General features: G+C 37.0%; 1 protein-coding gene across 1 annotated transcript in view; it reads left to right on the top strand.

Annotated features, from left to right (window-relative positions):
- The window catches only part of ADAMTSL1 (ADAMTS like 1), a 412706-nt gene that overhangs the window by 266304 nt on the left and 122062 nt on the right, over nucleotides 1-24340 (top strand). Inside the window, 2 exon segments of the mRNA XM_065740553.1 lie at nucleotides 9381-9617; nucleotides 22151-22277. Coding sequence (XP_065596625.1) covers nucleotides 9381-9617; nucleotides 22151-22277 — 364 coding nt within the window.

Below are 24340 nucleotides of genomic sequence, written 5' to 3'. Positions count from 1 at the left end.
AATCTAAAGCAGTCTGGGAAGCCTTAATGTGTATCTCTGCTCTGAAAACCTCTCTGTTACAGAACCACAAGCTCTTCAAGATTAGCATATGCTCTCTTCTTAATGATATATTTGTCTCCAAATTCCCTGGATGCACACATGCACTGAAAATTGCACACAATGGTGTATGAATTTTTGTTTTCTTGAATTTTCCATTTTTAAGATTTTATCCACAATGTCACTGAAAGTCATGCCAGGCTCATTGAGAACTACATTTTCATTTGTGTTGGCTGGCAGTCGATTGCATGAGAGTAAGGTCTGCATTCCACCCTTCTAAATGAAGTTAGCTATCATGCATTGTGGAAAATTCCTTTTTGATTCCTGTGGAAATCACAGAGTCCTGAAAAATGAGCTTTCATTGCCATTAGCTCACGCTTAACGTAAGCACTGTTGTTATTGTTCATAAAATAGCTTATCTTTTTATTCTCTGCAAACCATCTTTCTGTGAACTGACATGCTACTGTTTATATGACCGTCCTTTTACAGGAAGAGATGGGTAGTCATGTATGCTAAAAGCAAGCTATTTCAAAGCTGAAATTAGAGAATGGGAAGAGTACTCCTTGGAGTCTGACAATGAACACATTTTTGTAGGCACTATCATTTTCAAGATTTTGCTGCAGCTGGTTTTAATTCATTCTGAAATTAAATAACAGGAAAAAGATGAAAAAGAAAAGCAAAAAAAACACCTAGAATGACCTAAAGAAATAGAGAAGCAAGACGAGAGTTTCTGTTTCTTCAGAAGAGAATCTGTTTCTTCAGTGGATTGTATTATTCTAGGGACGCTAAACCTTTTTGAATATTACTGGCTAAGAGAGACTGACACTGCTGTCTATGTCTTCTGAGCAGTCCTTAAAAGTTTGAATCTAATCCAGTATGTTCACAACTTGCATTGCCTGGTGTTGATCAGAAACTGAAAAGATTGTGGGTATGAAGCCACATGTGTAAATAGTGAAGGAAGGAATGAGGGAATCTGATGATGATTTAAGGTTGAATTGCAACAGTCTTTTTTCTTATTACTATTCATACGGTCTCCAAGTATGTTACCAGCCATTTCAGAATGTAATCATGGGGGAAGGGAAGGAATAATTTGTTTTTCTGCAGAAAATTACTCCAAATGCAATGAAAGAATGCTTTTATATCTGGCGAGATTGCAATATTCAATCTTATGCAAACTAAACCAAAATATTTCCAAACTTTGAGTAGCTTTTTTTTACTAGATTTCTCAAGTTTAGCATGATCTCTGTTCCTTTTTCTAGAATGTTCTTAGTGGCAGAGTTCTCTCCGACTTTTATATCAGACACTCATGCTATCTCATTTGCCTTTTTTAATTTTTGCTCCTAATACCACTATACTGTTTTATACTTTCTCTTCCTCCATTTAAATTAAAATCTTTCTGATCTTTTTATCAAACAATTTTGGTGACAATAAAATTTTTCAGTTTCCCTGACATTTTGGTTTTTGTTGCACTGCTTGCTGAATCAAACCAAAGGTAAGTGAGATGCAGGAAAGCAGTACTTCATTCCTAAAGTAATTTGTTTTTGAATATTTATGCCTGACAGCAGGGTGATGAAAACTACAAATAATGCTGCTTTTGAAATTTTACTCTTTGACATTAAAATAGACAATGCTGTAAGTTGTAAAAGAATACTAGCTCTTTCTATGCAGTTTAAAGCAGTTCCATTAAGTCTAATACAGAATTTGTGGATGGTAGATCCCATTAATCAGACAATCAAAGCTTGTAAATACCACCTGCAGCTCTTTTTTTAAAATGTACTTCACTTCCTTCACTTGGATGAAATACCAACCCCAATGGCATCCCCCATTTTCTGGATTCCATTCAAACAAGCAACTCGCATCCATGCTTATTATCAACTCATGCTACCTTTTTGCACAAACTGGTACCTACACTGTCTGTTTGACTTTTGACAAAATTACACCATATTCTTGCCATGTACCAAAGCCTAGCCTATTGGAAACTATCAAACCAAAACTTCCAAATACATGAGCAGCTGCTTGTAGAAGCATTGACTCATTGACTGTGAGGTGCACTACCACTAAATGTTTTTTTCAGGCCTACACAACCAATTAACAGAATTAAATTTTTCTACCTTCTGAGTCCATGTGAGATCTTTTTACAATTAAACCTGTTTTCATTTTGCAATAAAATTTCATGTTTTTCACCACTGCAACAATCTTGAAGTCTTCAGTGTAAAAACTTCTTTTGTGTTCTTATTCCAGGGGAAAAAGATAATATAGGTAATATATGTTTCCTTATTAACACCAGGCTTGCTTTATGTCAGCTGACTTCTTAAGTAGGATTTCTTAAGCAGAAATTCAAATCATTTAGTGTGACTACAGACTTTTCTTCAAAATGCTGGACTTTAATGTATCTTATCTTATCTTTTAACAGATGCACTATAAAACTTCTGTCATTGTATGTTACCTAGCAGTTACTTCTAATTATTTCTTTGCAAAAAAAAAAAAAAAAGAAGTGTATTTAATATGTTGCTAATGATGTCTGCATCAAACTGCCTATATTTCTTCTCAGCTTGCAAGCCTGCGTATCTTTGACTACTGAAAAATATTATAAAAAACCCATATTGCTATCATCCTATGTAGACGTATCAAAAGTCCCTGTAAGCCAGAGAGTCAGCATCACTTCCATCACACTGGCTTTCCAAGGTTCTGTTCAATTGAGAGAATTCATACATTTAAATTCAGTATTTCTGATTATAAATTTTAAATACTTTCTGTAGATATTTAAAAGGTATGAGCAAAAAGGAAATACGGCATGAAAAAGTACATATTGAATTGTTAGCCAAAAATGGGAATATGTTTGGTAAAGAAAAATAAATAAATAATTGATTTTGTAATGATTTCTAATGGCAAGTATTCTTGGAGGTTTGGACTGATACCTCACTGGCTGATTTAGCCATCATCTATGTTTAATTAAAGCAGAGAAAAAACATCTGATGACATTCCCTAATTTACTTTGTTCACACTATTTCTCCTACTCTGCTTTCTGTCAGATATTACACTATCGTGGGATATTCAGAGAATGCTCTTTTGCGGACCTTACTTCATCTAAGCCGTTAAAGTTGTGTCTAAATTATTTAGGAGTTCACATATGTAGATTAATGAAAAATTTGATTACAAGAAACTTAATCCAACCAGGATGCTCAGCAAGTCTTCAGACTTGAATGGAGTTTCTGTTCAGTCCCTAGATCTCTTAAATCTCTACACTTGTGCAAATCCCTACTGGATGAGGACCTCAGGATTTCTTTCTCAGTAATAAAATTGGTGCAGCTGAAACACAGTGCATACTTCATGGAACTGGTTCAATAAACTGTTCTGTCAGATACTACACAGAATAGGCCAGTTGTTAGTCAATTTTTGCACTGAGGAAAAGCTCCAGGTATAGTAAATCATTCTTGGCCTCTCCAAATATACAATCGCATATATTGTAAACTGTTTTAAGGTTCCTCAAATGTTTCCACCTATCACAGCTTAGATATGATCTTCCACATTTCACCCACTAAGTAAACATTAGAAGACTGACCCACTTTTGTCCCATGAAATCTGATCTACCTATGACTATCAAGGGACATCTGGGATTCATCTTATCTTTTCCACTGGTTTGTTGATTAATAAAAATTGTTTTGAATGGGATTCAAATATGGCAAAACTCCATGGACTTTATGAATTGCAATAAGGTCAAATAGGAGGTCAACTTGAAAACAATATTTTTGGACGTGAGGAAGCAAGTGAATCAGAGGGAAGCCATGGCAATATGGTCAGGATTAGGTACTTAACTGGTAAATATGAAAATGTATTTATTTTAAAATAGGTTTTATACTTCAAAGGGATTTCTGGTCATCTTTAAAATGACACACATTTCCATTGCAGTGGAGGAAATCTTGACCTGATGGGGTGAATAGAGATTATAGGTATCCAGCAGTCTCAGAAACATCCCGTGAGCCTTCACACAATAAACTAAAGATCCTGAAAAAGCCATCTACAACTCACAGAGTTAGAGAAGAAACAGTTTTTTCTTATTCACTGGGAATCTTCCTCCCTAGGACACTGTAATAAATAGAAAGCTTGATGACAAATGGACTTTTATATAAGATGCAAATTTGTTATTTTTTCCTGATTCATCAGAGTGCAATGGCAGCAGTTCCTCATATCTGTAGATGCCCACAGTTACTTTCAAAAATAAAGGAAAAACTGTAAGATTTGCATATAGCCCCAAAATAGAGTAACTTGAACCAGCACTGATTACAATTTTTGTGGCCAGATATCAGTCCTTCCACACATAAACTAAACACAGATCATGCAGATAGTCAGCAAAATAAGTTGCAGAACTGTATAATCCATACAAAGATGGGATGCTGTGGGCTCCCTGAAAGTCTGATTCACCCTCTGACTTCTGACTGGCTAAACCTTCTTTATCCCTGTTGTACAGGTAAACAAATTACATACATACTGTTAGATAACTTCCGTGATCAGACCTTAAGGTGGATTAAATGTAATTTCACTCATGCCATTCAAGCACTGCTAATCAGCAGTGGTAGAGGATCCCTTTTGACCAAGCATCCACACATATACTGAAAGCAATATGATTTTTAAAAGTGGAGAAGACTTTGTGGGATCAGAGCCTATTGTTTCTCCTGATCAGGCGCTGACACTCAAACAGGTAAACACATATTAAAAGGTACAAGAAGTGTTCAGAAGAAAATAACAACTTACTGCTTGAACAGATACACAGAAAAAAAAACAAAACATTAAATTTGCCTCATCCAGCATTTTTACAAGTAGAATACTCATGTACATGCTGTAAGCTTCTGTCTTCCATTATATGATTGCACAAAGCCTCCCTGATCCCTACTGACATAAAATACAAACAGTATACAATAAGTTCTAAAGGACGAAGAAAAAAAAAAAAAAAGAGAATAATAATAAGTACCAAACTCTGTACAGTTTCTACTTTTGCAGTCTAAGTGATCTGTGCCTAACGATATATGATATTTGGACTGCAACTTTTCTTATCCTGTCAGTTTGTTTATGGAAAACAGGACACAGGTTATGCAGGTGTTATACATGTTAGTGCAAGTATACATGCTTCCTTAACTGGAAGGAAAATTTTCCTTTAGGGAGAAGGATCTTCAAGGTCTTTAGGCAGAAGTGTTTTCAAAGCCTTTAGGCAGATTTGGGATTCATGATTTCAGTAGGAGAAAAGTAGTGGGCCAGACTGTGACCCCTTTTCTTAACTATGTGCCAAGATAAGTATGGATGCTTGCCTTTGTGACTGCTTGAATGTATTCCTTGAATGGCTTCAAGTTTCACATGCAAACTTTTTTAACACAAGCTCTATTATTTCAATCCATTGTTTTATTTTGATCATGATATCAAAGACTGGAAGCATTTAACGTTGGTCCTGGTCACCTGCCGTGTCCTGAAAGCTTGTTATGTTGACCGTACATTTTTTATTTCTTTGATTTTAAAATAAAATCCAGCACAACAAATATAGTATTGAATACTGTACAAAGCAGGATTATGAGCTCTGTATGTTGTGTGCTTTAATGGGCCTTTTTGTCTTTGTAAAAATAAAGCTATCGCAAGCCAGCAAGTTTCAAAGGTAGAGCCAAGCTTGAATCAAACAAGAGAGCTGGCTTGCATCTCAGTAACAAGTGTAAGCCAAGCCAATAGACCTGACTGTATTCTCTTATGGACAGAAAAAAATCAGGGAAGGGTATGCACCAGAAGATTATGTATCAAAAAACAAGGCCACAGTGTTCTTTTCCCTTCTTTAGTGAAAATAGAGCTAAAGCAGATCTTGGGTCAAACCATAACTGTCTTGTTCATCCTATGTTTAAAAGCAGAACAGAAAGACCATTTTTCTCTAATTACACCATGTAAGTGGTTTCACCCTGCTGGGCAGCTAAACTCCACCACATCGCTCTCTCACTCCTACTTCTCAAAGGAAGAGGGAGAGAAAATATGACAAAAAGGTCTCAAAGGTCAAGATTAGCACAGGGAGATTGCCAGTTACTGTCACTGGCGAAAAGGACTCAGTGTAGAGACAGTAATATAATTTATTGCCTACTGCTAACAGACTGGAGTAGTGAGAAACTAAAAGCAAAATAAAACACCTTCCCAACACCCTCTTCTGTCTCCTTCCTCCTCTCCACATGGCACAGGGAACACAGAATGGGGCAGCAGTCAATCCATAACAGTTCGTCTCTACCACTCCTTCATGGTAACTCTCTGCCCCTGCTTGACCTGGTGTCGTCCTTCCCAAACTTATCTTTATGTGGGCTTCCCACAGGCTGCAGCTCTCCAAGCATGGCTCCAACATGACTCCATACCTCAGAGCCCACCCTTCGGTCACTGCTCTGCACAGGTTCCCCATGGATGCCAGCTGCCCCAGCCCTCCTGCCCTACCACAAGGTGCTCCCCATGGCCTGCATCTCTGGCCTGGGGATCTCCTGTGGAGGCTCCCCATGGGATGTACCTCCATTAAACCTCATCCACTGCTGCACTGTGGGCTCCTCCCTGGTTGCACATGGAGATCTGCTCCTTGTGGTGCCCACAGACTGCAGGAGGACTACCTGCTCCTTCATGAGTTTCTCCTGGGCTGCAGGAAGCTTCTGCTCCATGCCTGAAGCACCTCCTGTCCTCCTTCTGCACTAACCTTGGGGTCTGTAAGGCTGCTTCTCTCACAGTTTCTTCTCTCTCCTAGCTGCTGTTGCACAACAGTTTCTCCCTTTTTAAAACCTCTAGCAGTGGTGGGTCTCTTTTGGAGCAGCAGGAGCTGGCTCTGATCTGACATGGGGCAGTGCTGGGCTCTGGTCCCAGGGGCCAACCCTGCAGCCTCTCTGCCACAAAAACCTTTCCATGTAAACCCAATACACACTGCTATGGACAAATAATGAAACTAATACATATTTTTGTGGACTTTTCACTTTTGGCCCTTGTCTAAATGTTGTTCTTTTTTAACAATTAGACTAGATTACAGATCTGTGACTGGATCTGATTGTATATTTATTTATTTATTTAGTCTGGAGATTTAAAAATCAAACTGAAGTACATTCATCACTTTTTCTCTTTTTAAATTTTCAACAACATATTAATACAAAAGGTACGTACTGCCTAAGTCCTCCTGCAGACCTTGGGCTTTCACTATCAACTTGAGCTCTATGTTATTGCTCTTTCATACATACTTTTCAAGAGAAAGATTTGGCTCAAATCTCTTAATGCAATTAATGTTTTGTAGCAAGAGCACTATTTTTTTGTCTTTAAATGCTAAACATGTGGCTGGAGCTTGACCCAACAAGCTCAAACTCTGTCACACTGAAAACAGAGCAAATTATCTGAAAATCTGCTCACACTGCAAATTAACTGAAAATCTATGGCTTAAAGCCATGACTTGTATTTGTGTATAGTTCACTATAAGAAATGTTTGGAGTGGTGTGATCCAATATGTGTGATGCAATCACCTTGCCTCCACTTAGTGAATGGAAGGCTGAAGGTATACAAATGATACATTCATAGCAAAGGTTTTGGCAGTTTCCTTCAAGAGGAGTTTAGGAGGTTTGATTTTTTAGACAGATTTTCTTTTAGACTTCAGTACAAAACAATGATCCTTTATTGTCATAAAGTGATATACAGCCCCCATGGCACTGTTACTGAAAGCTACAATAATCTGCCCTGCTTAAAGGAGCAGGAAAGAGTAGGAAAACAAACAAACAAACAAACAAACAAATAAATAAAAGCAAGACTACCACTTAAATCTCAGATAAGTTATTTTACCTGAATAGCAGTAAGATCTTCTGAGTTGCGAGGATGCATCATTGGTGAATTAGTTTGTCATTAGTAGCAATGTAATTTCTATAGGGTGACGTCTTCATTTGGATGAAAAAAAATACAGAAAGATTTTAAGGATATTGTCTAGTTGTATGAAAACAGTTCTGAAAGTAATGCCTCTTTTTTTATTATATTTTGGCCCACAACATCAGAGATAGATGTTGGTATGGCAGTAGAGGTTAAACATTCTTACCAATATTCTATTGTATGTTGTTGTGAGATAAATGGCAGCAGAGGGGCAATCAGAGAAAATGGCATCTGACATGTGTATGAAGCAAAGTTATGTAATAGAATTCTTCCATGAGGAAAAAAATTCCTGAAAACTTACGGAGACCAAACAGTGGATGTGAGCACAAGGCAGTGGGTGGTGCATTTCAGCAGTGACAACAGTGGGTCACCTCTGCTAGTTCAGATTTTTATGAGCATGGCATGCAATCTCTTATTCAGCACTGAGGAATTCATTTCACAAGTGGCAGGTTTCCTTACAAGAGGAAGATAAAGGCTCTAATAATCTGAGAGAAATGCATATCTAGCACCTGCTGTTTTGTTACAGTTCCTGTGATGGTCAATGTTTTCCCTAAAGCTTCGCTGTGTAATTCAGGTTATTTCTGAAAAAAAATATATTAGTTATCTCTATCCTTTGTGATTCTTGAAGAAGTCAGTATTTAAGGATCAAAAACTGGAAAGGAAATAAAAAGAACTCATGCTTATTTTGACTGAAGTTTCATGATTTTGAAGTTCTTCTTGCTCTCCTGAGAGACTGACAGGAAAATATCTCTACTTTGGAAAAACCTGAATTTCTAATCTCAAGGAGAGAATTTAATGGAAGACATCAAGCAGTCTGAGTGGTCCCTGTTTTTTTTAATGTCAGGAGTACTCAGTGCAGAGTCAGGTTTTATGTCTCAAACCTCCCAAGGAATTAAAAAAGGGACTTTATAGTGTAAGATTGTCAGTTGCTAAGTATAAGAGTTATGAAATTTTTGCCTCGGTTATGTTGAAGAATTGCAAATACATATTGCATTTTTTCTATTCCTGTTCCCCTACCAACATATTTAGGTCATAGAAAAAAAAAAAAAAAAGTATGGAAATCTTAAGCAAAGAGACAATTGAATCAAGAGATTTTTTCTTTCTCTTATGAGGAAAAATTGACTGGTGGAGGATGCCTGTGCTCACACACATCTGCACATTTGTTCACAAGAGGAAATAGATTCAGCAAGAGCATTTCAGGACTGATGGGTTCTGCAGTTAAGACACGTATAGTGTGCTTCTTAAGTACCATGCATATTTATGAATAGCTTTGATGTTGTTTCCATACTTACATGGAGAGAAAAAAGGAAGACATAAGTTTCTTTTATTTCAGTGTTATTTATTCTAAGCATAAAAACTCCATCTGAAGTCCAGCCAGCACCAGTCTATACAGCACCATGACCAGCTGTCCTTACTAGAATAACTGACCTTTTCTTCCTTTTCTGCAGGACTGTCCTCCAGAAGCAGGTGATTTTCGTGCTCAGCAGTGTTCGGCTCATAATGATGTCAAGTATCAGGGACAGCTTTATGAGTGGCTTCCTGTCTCTAACGATCCTGACAACCCATGCTCACTGAAGTGCCAGGCCAGAGGAGCAGCTTTGGTTGTAGAGCTGTCACCAAAGGTTCTGGATGGGACCCGATGCTACACTGAATCCCTGGATATGTGCATCAGCGGCTTGTGCCAAGTAAGAAGAGAAGCTCTACTCTGCTGTCTTTTGTAATGAATTCTTCCCTCAGTTCTCTCATCTGTTCTTTTTAATCCTTCATGCTTGTACCATTTGGGGTTCTTTTTAGTCAACCATTTTAATCTCTTTTTTCTTATCTTGTTTGACATAAGTATGCAATATCAGTGCACAAAATGAAGGATCAGAAGTTATTTTCTCACTTTATAGAATGTTCCTAATTTTTTTTTGGAGGAATGCATTCATCATTTTTGAACAGTTTTGTAGTTAGCTTCAGTAACAGATATAGTTTGAAAATATCCTAAGAAATAATTTCAGCTTTTGATTTTGATATACAGAAGCTTTCTGTCTAGGAAATTATGTTCTCATTGAGGATTACTGTTCCACTTAAGCCGCAAACAACACAGTGGTAGTTAAGTACTAAACTGGAAAATCTGCCATTGTTTTGATACATAACTGAGCAAACTACTACACCTCTTTGTGCTTCAGTTTCTTTCTTTATTACATTTTAACCCTTTACTTCAAGAATGCATAAAAATCTAGAGATCATCCATCCTGTTTACTTATCCTAATTTTTTTTCTCCCTGTCTCTGAACTGCTTTTATTTTACCTTTTGCTTATATATTGGTTTTATTTATTTATTGAAATTGTACTGAATTAATTTACATCATAGTTTAATCTTATGAACTAATGGAAAGGGGGACATTTGTACTACCTCTGTTAAGTACTGAATGTAGCTTAATATCAAAAAAGACTAAGTCTAAATTCACATTTCATTGCACATTTTCCTTGAAATATATGTAGATCTGATATGTTGCTGGCTTTATAGAGCACTTTCAGCTACATTTTGTGTATTTGGAAACTTACCTCTACTTCCTTTCTACTTGATTTTCTACTGTGAGCTAGAAGTAAGCTTGCAGTAAAGAGTATCCACTTATTCCATTAAAGTCATTTAAATGGTCCATCTGTTAAATCCCCATCTCTCCAATTCAGAAACAAGATTTCCAAGAAAGAAATTCACTACTAAAGCAAACACATTTGCATTCTCATGACTCTTCTTACTCAGGGAAGATAAAGGCTGGCTACACTTATGCGCATGTGAAAAATGATCTACTTCTTACCTCTCCCTCTTAGCTAGGTATTTTGAAGATAAACACACAAATACTATAAATGTAGTGTGCCTAAGGAATTTCAACTGAAGTAACCTTTTATTATATACTGCAGAAAGGTAGAATGATATTTCATTGCATTCAGTTTCTCCAGCAGCATTTTAAGCACATTTAGAAATGATGCATCATATTTTGAGGACAGCTAAACATAAACAAACCAAATAAAAATAATAAAAAAAAACCTCACAGTACTATGCTTCTCACTGTGAATAACTTGCATTTTTTGATGTGTTATACCTAAAATGTCTCAAAGTCTTCTTATCACAGTGCCTGGTAGCTAATCATATTTTTATGACAGTAGATGTACTGCATTAGAAACTTTATAAGTAGATCTGCCCTTATTATGTGCTTTAGGACAGCAGATGCTTTCATGCCTATCACATTAATACCTAATACAGTGAGGTAGTCCATAAAAGTAATGGATATGAAATTTCACAGAATTAATTGTGAAACCTCTTTGGGAACAACATTCTTCTGTGGTGTCTGTAAAGGGCCTCTTAACAGAATGTGAAACAACAGAATTACAGAAGAAGAAAGAGAGAAAGTCTCAAGTCTCTTTTAGAATATAGAATGTTGAATCTTTGATCTATACATTTATGGGAATAAGTTTCTACCTGAAAACAAATACATATAAATTCTAAGGGAAACAAAATGTGATGTTACTTCTATGCACTTGCAGTGGTAGCTGCAGACTACCTAGTGGGTTCATACTGATTCACTGATTCTTGCACTGAGTTGACAGAGAAGCATACAGGCTTACATGTTCTGATTGCATTCCCTAGCTATGATTTTCTTATAATGCATTTAGCTACTGAGAAGGAGTTGAATGTGGTTCCTCCAGAATGCTTAATAAAACATTCTAGTGTGTCTATACAATTAGATTCTATGCAAAAATCCTCTATTAGTAAAAATGATTTTAAGGTCAGACTATGCTTAAATAGACATCATGCATTTCTCCCAGTGAATCAAGAAACTGTCAGCTCACTGAACTATCAAAGAATCATAAAATGGCTTGGGTTGGAAGAGACTGGAAAGATCATCTAGATCCAACCCCCCTTCTGCAGGCAGGGTTGCCAACCACTAGATCAGGGTGCCTAGGGTCCCATCCTGCCTGTCCTTGAACACCATGAGGGATGGGGCAGCCACAACCTCTCTGGGCAACCTGTACCAGTGCCCCACTACATTCTCAGTGAAAAACTTCCTCCTGATATCTAATCTAAATCTCCCCTCTTTTAGTTCATTTCTCCTTGTCCTATCACTATTTGCCCACGTAAAAAGACAGTCCCACTCCTGTTTATAAACTTTTAAAAACTGGAAAGCTGCAATGAGGTTTCCCTGGACCTTTCTCTTCTCCAGACTGAAGAAGTTCAGCTCCTTCATCCTGTCTTTGTAGGAGTGGTGCTTCTGTCATCGTCATGGATTCCTCTGGACCCTCTCCAAAAGCTCCACCATTTTTCCTCTGTTGTGGGCCCAAGAGCTGGATGCAGTACTCCAGATGAGGCCACATAAGGACATCACTGTGCAAGCCACCCCTCTTTTGATGCAGCCCAGGATATTATTGGTCTTTTGAGCTGTAAGCACACATTGCTGGCTCATGTTAAATTTTCATCTTCCAGGACCCCTGAGTCCTTCCCTGCAGGGATTTTCTCAAGGAGTTCTTCTCCCATACTGTAAACATATCTGGGATTGCCCTGGCCCATGGCCTATTATATGGTTAGAAGCTGTTTCTGAAGTTATGAATGGTGAAAGTGTTAGTTTCTAAGCATTTGCATACCTCAGCACTCTTTCCTGAAGATGCTTGTTTTCACTCCTACTGCCAAATATGCATTTGTTTATAAGATTTAGAAATTACAATATCCCTCTCTCATGCTTATCTCCTATTTTTTCATGTTGTTGGGAGCTTCAAACTTACCAGTAGCCTAATGGCATATTTGTGGCCCTTGTCTTAACTACTAGTTATTTAGCTGAAGTCTCTCAGTGGTAGCCTCTTGCTATTCAGATTCAGAAGATGATATTCAGAACAAGAAAGCCACCTTTGAATGTAGAATTAGAAGAAGCTGTGTAAATGAATCTTTGATTGACTGAAGACTGTGGTTATGTATTCCTGAAAAGTTGTTTACCATATTTACAGAGAGAGTGTATGGGGACAGAGAGAGTGTATGGGGCAGGTTATGTAGTTGCTGACTTGGTGTTATGTTTGCTTCGTGGGATTGGGCAGTTGACATAGATCTGATAGTTCAGGTGTCAGGCAAGTTGTCAGTGTCTTGTCTGATATCATATTGCCTGAACATGAATTTCTCTTCTCTAAAGGGACCGGATTTTCATTTACATTTCACCTTTGCTCTTGTGTAAAAAAAAAAAAAAGAAAGAAAAAAAAAAGAAATTTATGGAAATTAATTTCTAAACATTGTTTTCTTCTTTCAGGAGTTTTATCTTGATACACATAGATGATAGACTTCAAGCAACTGTTTTTCAAATGAAAATTTTCCTACTCCTAACGATTTAAAATTGGTTTCTCCATGGATCTTTGTTACTTCTCTTCCTTCTCTTTAAAGAAGTACTTTATACTTCAAGGCAGTTCCAGGTTTGAGAAAGGAGAAGCCCAAAATTATCTCCTGCCCAGGATACCCTGCAAAACTCATTGCTCTAATTTTAGTGCTATGATCATCCATACTTGCTACCATTAGTCTTGGGGATCAGGTTCTTTCTGTGACAAGATCCAATTTTTCCGCATTTTAATATGGCATAACTATGAAAATTCCTAAAGAGGAATTTCCAAAAAGAGGTTCTTGCTTGTGTTGCTGTTTTACTTTCATGCAAGAGGACTGAATGTATTCATCATTTGCCCATTTGATGGCAGCTTCAAGAAATGAATGGCCTTTATGCCATTAATTCTTTGCTGTCATGATTTGTGTTTCTAACATTATATAATCATTTACAGGCATTCAGTTCCCTCCACAACCCCTGTCCACAAAATGACAGCTTCCTCTCACCATCTTTTTTGTCTGCCAAGACTATCACAGAAGTCAGGTTATAACAAAGGAAAGCTCTGGGGAAAAAAGTCCAGGTACTTACATGTTGCTGGGATTTCAGTCTTCTGTTGCTCAGCTATTTCTGGCACCTGTTTAGAGCTGTCTTTTTTTTTTTTTTTTTCCTTTTCTAAGCTGTAAGAACTCCCAAAGAGAAATGCAACAGTTGTAATAATGACTGTACTATTAAGCAAAAGGATGGCTATTTTCTTCCAGACATGCAGAAGACACCATAACAGGAACAGTTCTAAAGTTTCTTTCGACTTAGCTCAACCTTTTGGCCTAATAATGACTTTGCAGTTTTTGATGTCTGCACAAAACCCCTGGATATAAATTCTGAAAATGAATCTGTATTTTGTTTGGAGTGTACTGAAACCTAGATCCCTTCCGTGCAGAAAATGTTTCAGAAAATATTGAATTCGTGGTTTCTGATGGTCAGCTACTTTTGAGCTGTGCAGGCTGAACAGCTGTTGGGCTTTTTGTCTTATTTTTTCCTATGCTCTCCATCTCATGTTATGTGAATAGCAAATCTGAATTTTGCTTTATATGTAAGTACCACTGTTCCGAGATTGGAGAAGCATGATGCTATTTCAGCACAGAAAAATGAGTAGGATGTAGAACTTACAAGTGTAATAGCCCAATGCTTGTATTGCTGTCATGCCAGATAACATTTTTGTGGCAAAGAATGGCAAGGCGGTGGGTATATGTTTATTGCATGAAGTAATCTGCATTTACATTATTAGACGTTCACTCCTCAGCCCTAAGCTATCAGTTTTCCACTTTATGGTCCAAGAGAGATTGGCACCACTGCAGAGATGTTTTATTCTATTATTTCAGCAGAAAGAATACCTGTTATTACTCCCAAGTAGACAAACTGTCTTATGTGGATAGTGTGCTTAATCAGCAGCACTCACCTCCCTTTGCCAAGGCAAACCATATGATAATTTGGGGTTTTGCAAAAAAAAAAAAAAAAAAAGAAAAGAGGAATTGAAAAGAGCTATTTGGAAACCAGCTATAAATATCACAAAGCCATCTATGTTCATGTATCTCCTTAGCATACCTAAAATCCTGAGGTACGTGGGGTGACGCAGGAGAACTAATGCCTTGTAAAGTTGGGAAGATGTCCACTTGTGGGGCTGTTTTGAGCATCTCCATCAAAATGAATACATAGTTTTCACTGAAGACTGTGACAAATCTTCCAGTTGTTATGAAGATCTGGGGCAGTGTGAGGCTTCAGACCTCTTAAGTAGTCTCCTCTGTCATCCCACTGGGACATTATGAATCTTATTGTGGAGCCTTCACTCCTCTTTCTCCACTGATATACAGGCTAGAATGCTGTGTAGACTAAGCAGTTTCAGCAGCAGTGTGGGAGTCTCTAAAATATTTGATCTCCAAGTGAAGTCTGTCCCTTGATAACACAGATGACTTAACTGTCTGAAGCACCATAAAGCCTGTGCTTGCACTCTTTTAGTACATGCAACTAAATCCTCTTTTATCCAGCTCAAGAGAGACAAGGCTCCTCAACAAAAGAAGACTATCTGAATATGAAGCTCAGGCACCCGACAGAAAAGCAGTCTGAACGTCAGTACCAAGCATGCCATGAGGTCATGCAAGAGCTGACAAAGGATGACAGTCAAATGGGATGGGTCACAAGAGCCAATTAAGTACTTTTATATTTTAGTGCTTCATAGAGGGAAGAGAGAGGGTCCAGAAGGCAGACTTCGTAGAAAGCACTTTTCATTTCTCAAGAACATCATTCTGATACTTAAGGATAGTTAAGAACACTTGAGAATTCCCTTAATGAGTTCTGATTTATAATGGCCTTTGCATTCACCTTCTGCTGTAGTATTCTCACTCTCTTTCACAAAACCTGGCAAGTATGCCCCTTGGAAATGCTAAATAAACTATAAATTCAGATTATATTTGTCAATCTTTTAGTGAAAATCAAATATTTCAGTAGTAACATGCTATAGAGCAGTACTACCTAAAAAATAACTGAGAGTTTTTTATTCTTCCCTGCACAGATAGATTCATTCTTACTCTGGCAGAACATGGGCAAATGAACCCAATTTAACAAAGACAGAGAAAAATCTGAGTTGGCTGGATCAAGGAAGATGAATTATCACAAAAGCCCCTTTTCTTCTGTGGCAGGTTTCTATTGTCACCTCTCTATATACTTTTTTACCTTAAATCTATTTTAACATTGTGTTTTAGAGAATGACAGCCTCTGAATTTCTGTATTGTCAGAGAATGAACTAGATATGCCTTTGTTTTCAGGTTTGTGAGCTCTCTTATGTTGGACCAAACAGTAAATTTGTTGTTTATATGTGACCAAATCTGCAAAATTCAATCTTTTTTTTATGTAGGAAGAGTACTTATAATGAAATTTGCCTATAAGGATAGGAGTTGCCTTGTTCCCACATCCAAGTTTTTAATATATCTATAAATCCTCATTTAGAAGTTCCAACTTTTAAATTAATTTAATTACTTCTTTTTAAATTATGGGTGGTTTCAGAATGAGGTTACATTTGTTCTTTTCCCCGAGGGAACCTGAGAAATAGGCATTTCTCTTGAGATCCTTCTGCTGTTAGGTGTCTGCTATCTGTGTGCTTCTATGGCTGTAGCTGTATCACTAATCCATTGGCTCCTGCACTGTGTTAAATATGCTGGTGAGGTGATGTTCCATTAAGGTCATTGTCTAGGTTTAAAAATAGTAATAGTAGAGGACTGTGACTGGCCTGACATGCTAGGCTGATGGAGTAGATACCAGATAGGATTGCAAACCAGTTCCACCAAATTACTGAATTGGCTGGCCACATGCTTATTGTGCAGGATGGTGGATCAGTCAGAAAAGTAGGGTATTATTTTTAAAAACATTTGGCTACTGATCAGAGATTAGAGTTGTTTATGCTGTTTGAACAGTTGTAAGTTGTGCTTGGCTCATATGCCAAACAAGTCCATTGATTGCACATGTCACTGGGCCTACTTCTACCAAGCACAGTTATGAATTGTCTTGCCATTGTGAAACTCATCCTGCAGTCTTAAATTTTAGTTGCTGTCTGTGCTATGGTGGCAGTTAAATTCTGCAGGACATAGGAGGATACAGCCTGGACCTTGCTGCTGCACAACAGTGTGCCTGTCATGAAATGGTGTCAAGTATGGAGACAAGCTGCACTAGGTAAATTGTGAGGGTGGGGACTGCCAAGACAAGGTGTAGGTGGATCAAAAGGCAGATAAATCTGCAGCAGGTGCTGTGAGTCCCTATGTCACAGACACCAGTTCAGTTCCAGCTTGCTGTACAGCCTGGAGCTTGTTCTCTCCACAGTAATTTAAAGGGTACAACAGCTCTTCACTCGGATTGTAAAATGGTGTTTTGGACCCAGTTGAAACAGTGGCTCAAATCCAAGACTTTCTTCAGCTGAGCAGTGACAATCTGCACAATTCTCAGATTGAGCCCCACATTAGTATGGATATGAAGGGCAACTTTGTTTTTCTCAGATTCTCAGAACTACTTGTGTTTGAACTGCAGACATGCCCTTTGAAAAACAGAGAGATTTATTTATAATTGGCTAGATTTGCAAGCTTGCTTTATTACATTATTTCCTGTCCAGGGTTTCTTAATACTGAATAGAAATGATTATGAAAACTTCTTACTTCAGGGCATTTTCAGGCTAGCAGGGCTGAAGCAGAACCTGTCATTGCTGGTCCAGTTTTATTTCTGGAAAAATCTGCTGAACTGAGGCAAAGTTCAAGTCCAGAAGGGGAACATATACATACATAACATTCATGCATGCACTTCGTGAGTTTGTTCCAACCTCTGTTGTTGGACTTTCAGACGAATACCTTTAAACTATACATAAGCAGTTCTGTTAACTTGATAACTTTTTTTATTCTGTAACTTTTTCTTTTTTTTTTCTGTAAAGCAAGTCTTGTAAAAATTAATTTATTCATGTACCTAGGAGTCAGGAATATCCCTGCTTTTCTATTTTGCTAACTTACTGGCTGTCACTGGAGTACAACTGGGAGTGAGGGAGAATCAAACTCAGCATGGAGTATGGGATTTCAGCCTAAAATGTAATATGGAATCTTTACCTCTGAGCTGAGCTGTGGTATCTCATGCCAGAATACAATACAGGCTCAGCCAACTGAGGATTAGCTGTTATTATTCTGGCTTTTTGTTGCTAGCTTTTTTACGCTAAACCCATAAAGAGACTAGAAGTCAGCCCACATGAGAGTATACACTGTCATAGAATTAGATGGTCAAGAACTGATCAGGTAACTGCTGCTAGCTTGTGATTTCCTCACTGTGGTACTGCATCTTCCACACACAAGTCTGAGACCTCCAGAGCTCTGCTTCATCAGCTTCTACCACTGTTTGGGCATTTAACCACAACTAAATTGGAACACCTTTAGAAATATGTAAAAGCTTCATACGAAGTCTATTGGACTTATAGGTGTATAGGATTTGGATTAGGCTGTCAGGGAACTGAATGGAGCTGCTTCTAACATTTTGTGCAGTAATAATCTGCTGTTCAAGCCTCTGACCACACTTCAACTATTTGAAACTCCAAAGATTTCAGTGTGGAAAATCTGTGCTTCATTACTTTGCTTAAGTGGAGGAAGAGTAAAGTGTAATAGAAATGAGTATGAAAACTGCTTACTTCTGAACATTTCTAGACACAGTGTGTTGTAGTAATACATTTTTTGTTCCTGGTGGGGTCTTCCTTCCCAGCATTTTATGCATTGAAAAATACTTCATTTCCCTAACCCCCCCCAGGATACATTAAGACTAGAATACACTGGAAAAGGAAGTTTTCGTCCCACAGAAACTTCAGAATTTCAACATTGGTTCCAGTTTCAAACTCAGATGAAGAGTGGGCATTTCAAAACTTTTCAGGGAGTGAAATATTCCTCAACCTTTGATTTACAAATGTTAGCATTTATTTCAGTCTGTGTCCACCAAGCCATTGATCTGATCTGAGGATTGAGCACAATGTATCTCTGTTTGCTTCTTTGCTTACTAAACAAGCAGTATCTTCCTGGAGCTTGTTTTCATGATATGTCTTCAACAACTCTAGGCAAATCTGTCAATAGGTCAGTAGTCTGCCAGAAAAGCAGGCTTTTCTAGCTCTGCTGCTTAAATTAACCTACTTTTCCTAACAGATGGATCTCACCCAGTAGGCTATATCTTGTGCATCATCCATTTCAGTCACCATTCCAAAACTTATTCATTATGTTTTGTTCATACTGTGAGAAGATGTTGCAAGAAACAACTCAGCTTTCCTTGCTAATTCTCTTTTCTTAGGGACATGTTAGTCCTCTCATAAACAGTACATGTCTTCACAGGCACTTTAATTTTTCTGTGTCTAGCTTTTATCTTCGTAAGAGTGCAGCCTACACAGTACTTCCTTGTAAGAGCTACTAAGAAGCAATGTAAGAGACCTGAAGTAATGTTTTTTTGATTCTGAAACATCAAGGAATCCATTGCAAACACTGCTGAGCTTTCTTTTGATTGTAATCATCTCCAAATGACTGAAGGATTTGCCTCAGTAGTCAAGGAAAAAAAAAAAAACACATAAGTAGGGAAGTTTTAAAGTTGGAATTTAAAAAAAAAAATCAATTATTAGTTCAGCTAATCTCAAATAAAGATTTTTTAATGAAAATTCAACACATATTCCCAGAGCTTTATCTATCTATTAGGTTAGATAATGTAATGGCACTACCTAAAAATCTGCCCACAGGCCTTGGGGAGAAAGTAGATTTCTTTCTTTTCTGAAAGTATACAGTTATTTGAGAGACTTCTCCAAGCATAACATGTTCCTGTTCTATACGTACTATTTAAATTTTGATAATTCAGAAGATATATCAATTTTGTTTAATATTTCCATTTGAAATACAACATTTCCATAAAATAAGGATTTTTATGCCATGAACAGACTGGATGTCTGTTTCAAAACGAACAATGAACCTCAGTATAACTTTGTTTAATATCTGAGATTTTCCTAGTGGTTTAATCCACTAGTTGTGACCTAACCTAAATTTTCTCAATATATAAATAAACTTTAATCAGAGCATAGACCATACTAACATCGGTGTTGATTATTCAGAAAGTTAAAAAGCCTTTAATTTCATAAAGGTTATTTGCCTCATGTCCAGCTCTTTTCACATCCAGGCTTTTCAACATGAGTGAAAGCATGTAGATTTGGACACCATTCTTGACTGAATAATGGAATGAATATAGACTGTGCTATGGACAGGAAATTGAAAGGTATGGAAAGGAATTTTGGCCTTTCCACTGATATCTGTGATCTTCAGGAGAACTCTTCTCACTCAAAGAGCTAGCGAACTCTAGTAATGCACTTGAAGGAAAGTTTTGGGGTTGGATTAGATGATCTCTGAGGTCCTTTCCAACCCCTACAATTCTACAATTCTGTGATTCTTCTAAGTTATTGGATTGTCATGTGTTGTCTGAACTGTGTCAGACTGATTACAGACTATGCACATGATATTTTTCTTTAAAGAAACATTCATGAAAATAAAGCAAATCACTCTTAGTAAAAGAGCTAAGTAAAAGAGCTTAGTAAAAGGTGGTTCACCCCCTGTATGTTAAATCTTGCATGATACTCCTGATTGATTATATATATATCAGTAACTGGAATATTTGAATGGAATAGTCACTTTGGTCAGCTACCTAAGCACAGTTTGCCATCATGGTTTTAATATGCTAAGTATCTCAGGCAGTCTTGGTGTGACCAGTTTTTTACAGAAATGTATCATTTTTGAACGACTATTACTCCCTTAGCCTTCTTTATTTCCTGTGGAGACATTCTAATATAATGTAGAACCATGCAAGTGTTGACTCAGTTCTGAATGAATACAAGCTTACAAAAGTCAAGCTTGAATTTAACCTATAGTGTTTTAAATTCAATTAAATACGATATCTTTGTGATAAATAACCAAGGAAAATGTTACTGTGTTACTAGTAAGATACTGATGTTCGAAATGGGAATTTAATTTACTAAAAGAAAATACCAAGTATTAATCAAAGCCTATGTTTTACAGGAAATTGCAGAGGAATTATCAAAACCACAAGTACAGTGAGTTGTAACAATGATCTGCAATTGTGCCCGCATGGACTAGCACAAATAAGACACATTAGTTTGAATGTTTAAGTGTGCAAGTTACACATGCAGCTTGTAAGAGCCTGGAGGATAAGTACCTTATATACTCTTAAATCTTTCTAAGACTCGGTTCTCTGATTTTAACTGAAGCACACAGATGCAGGAGATTTTGAAGCTTAAATATGCACTTTATTTAAAATTCCCTGTGTTTATATATACTCTCTGTTTGGCTAAGAATCTTAGCATAAATTTCTTAGAAGCAGAATTCATATACAGTTATTTTTTCATTGTTTAATTTGAATGCCAGAATGCTGGAAGGCTTTTCATTTTCTGATATATGTAAAGATAATTATAATATTGTATGAACTTGCTTAATTTTTTGCATTTTATCTATTTATGTGTAAAATTTATAATTTGGATCCAGAATTCAAAGTTCAAACACATAACTTACATTAGCAGTATGCAAAATAAATTTATATCCCATTTATTTAGTATCAAATGTATTTAATTATATATGTATTTATATTTCATTCACCTAGGATCTATATGTTGTTTGTGAATTTAGATGCTTAGATTATCTATTCAAGTTTTAGAAATTTGAACAAAACAATTTACACTTAAGTGTAAAACCAGGTTCAATGCCTGATTCTGAGTTCGTTTGTTTTAAGCATTTTTTCTTCTTTTATCAGTTCTTTAACAAAGTCTGAATGCAGGCTCTGACTGCGTGGAATGGGATTATTGTCAAACATAATTAAAACCATATGTTTTTTCCAAATGTATAGCAGGTAAAATTTCCCTGAGATCTCAGACATGTTACTATCATTAATCTTTGTTGGTCGGTGTTGCTCATTTGTTTTATACATCAGCTCTCTGAGTCTTTTGACTTCTTACCTACTTCACAGATGTTTCTTTTTTAAACACCCTAAGTGTAGTTTCTGATGGACTCTGACCACAAACTGTTCACAATGCAAGGAAAAGACAATCCCCAACAATACTCATTTCTTTCTCTGGACTGCAAAAGCTACTGAGTACTAACCTGATCACTCTCACGTCTGAAACTCCCAACGAGATTTGCTCAGCCTCTTTCATTGCTAATGTACTTTATGGCTCTCTAGAGATTCTGAGAGAGATATTTGGTGGTAATTAGATGAAGAGATGGATCAAGCAGTCAGTAAGTAGATGCTCATTTTGAACTGAACATCTTTTTATCTTGCTAGATCGTTGGCTGTGACCGCCAGCTGGGAAGCACTGTCAAGGAAGATAACTGTGGGGTCTGCAATGGTGATGGGTCCACCTGCCGTCTGGTTCGAGGCCAGTATAAGTCCCAGCTCTCAGCAAATAAAAGTAAGCTGTTCCTTCTGGTAGAGTGCCATCTTCACTTCTTACTAAAATATACATTTCTATCATGTAGCTTTCACCCCACGCTTTATCAAGTAGTCGAATGATCATGATCAGGTTAGATGTATTCATCATTTCTTCCCTGTTCAGGAAAAAGTTCATGCTTGATCACACTACATCTCTGAGTGTGGGAATAGACAGAATGTTGTGGAGAGCCATCTCCAATGTATCCCATTTTATCTCACTAGCTCTTTGGAACAAGCCAGAGAATGAGAAGAGCTGGCTCAACACCTTGCTAATACAGCTGAGGCTGTATTAGGTGTCTGCATAGTGCCCAGTCCATGCTTTACTGAAAAGTACTTTATCCTGCCCGCAAAGCAGAAAGAACTACTGAACAGAGATGACAAAAAAAAAATAAAATTAAAAAAAAAAAGAATGAAAAAGGAAGAAAAAGAAAAGAAATGAAGGAAGGGGAAGTTGAAGTTGAAGGGAAGGGATGTAGGGAAGGAGGGATGTAGGGAGGGAGGGAGGGAGGGAAGAAGAAGGGAAGAAGGGAAGAAGGGAAGGATTTTTTTTTTCTCCTGAAGCAAAGCTGAAGTTTTATGGACAAAGGAAATAATTTGCAGAGATTTAGTAATGGAATTTCATGTCAGTGTAACTGTTTCTCCAATGTGCACAAAAAGATGTAGAAATCTGCAGGCTGCTTGAGATTTGATAGTATTTGTAGATTTTTTCAGCAGATGTCTTTTCCTCCAGGAATAATTTATTATTTTTTGGTTGCTTTGTAGTAAAACAGTGTCCCTTTCTTTTCTACTAATAATAAAGGTGCTAATACGTTATGCACAGTACTAATAGGTTAATAAAATACAGCCCTCAGTCCTACTGATTTTCTATTAAAAAATGTTATGTAAGTAGAAGAGCATAGTGTTAGAGGGAGACAAATGTGAAAAAAAATGTTAGAGAATGGATTGTTCAAACATATTTGCTTTCAAAAATTATTGCACATAACTGAAGTAGATAATCAGATTGTGTGTACACTGTGTGGCATTATTCTTTCTATAAAGATTCATGTCCATCCTCATGTGCATTTTGAATATAGCAAAAATAAACACTCTTTCAAATTGTTTTTTCTACAAATATTAGGGCACAGTTGCTTCAGATTTCTGTCACATGTGCACCAGTATGAATTCTTTATGTGGTTGTCCTCCCAAAACTTTAAGTACATCCTATGAAAAATGGAGGCATTTGAATTCTGAAAAGCTCTTAAAAATCTAACCTGTGTTTATTTACTATGTTCATGCTATACAACACTAATTAGACACACATCACTTTGATTCTTTTGTCTATGTCATAGCGTCTTGTTTATTTTAAATGTAAGTCCGCATAAACACTTCTTGTATCAAGGCTTGATTTATTTACTGAAGTGATATTTGATTTGCCAATAGCTTAATTCAAAGTAATTTCTATAAATTAATGCTTATTTCTTAAGTATGATGTATGATTTTTTTTCTTGCTTTGAATTAGACATCATAAGGTTTTGCAGACTGAATTCTCCTAACTTAAGGAAGACCAGAGGAGATACTTGCAAGAGTGACTAGACATCAAAGGATGTTCTGTGACATCACCTTGGATTTTTATTTGCCTAACAGAGTACATAATTCATTTTCAAGGACTGTTCTAGGGGAATTAGACAGTGACTTTTATAGCAGCCCTGTTTCAGTTGTTTCTGAAATTGTTTATATCACAAAACCACCCCAGACATAGTCTTGATCTCATCACACTGAATTCATTTTCTCTTGGTGCTTATATCAAGTTTCTTTGTCTATGCTGTTTATACCATGCCAATGCATAGGAGAGGTATAGTGCTAGAAAGAAATTCATAATGCTTTTAAACACTTAGCATTTGCTATCAGAACAGCTTCCTTAGTATGTATAGGAATAGTATATGTCTCCCAGTGGCCTCAGAAACAGAAGCATAGCAGGATAGGAGGCAGTATGACCTCAAATTCTCTTCCATATTATTATGAAAAAGGAAGATTTGATTCCTTCACCTTTTTCCCAGCCCCAGA

The sequence above is a fragment of the Cyrtonyx montezumae genome, unplaced genomic scaffold (genome assembly GCF_038088225.1).
Source record: "Cyrtonyx montezumae isolate F1298 unplaced genomic scaffold, pur_monq_1.0 scaffold_29, whole genome shotgun sequence".
NCBI classification, from domain to species: domain Eukaryota; kingdom Metazoa; phylum Chordata; class Aves; order Galliformes; family Odontophoridae; genus Cyrtonyx; species Cyrtonyx montezumae.
Note: the sequence above shows the minus strand (reverse complement) of the source record. Positions and strands in the feature narration are given on the sequence as shown.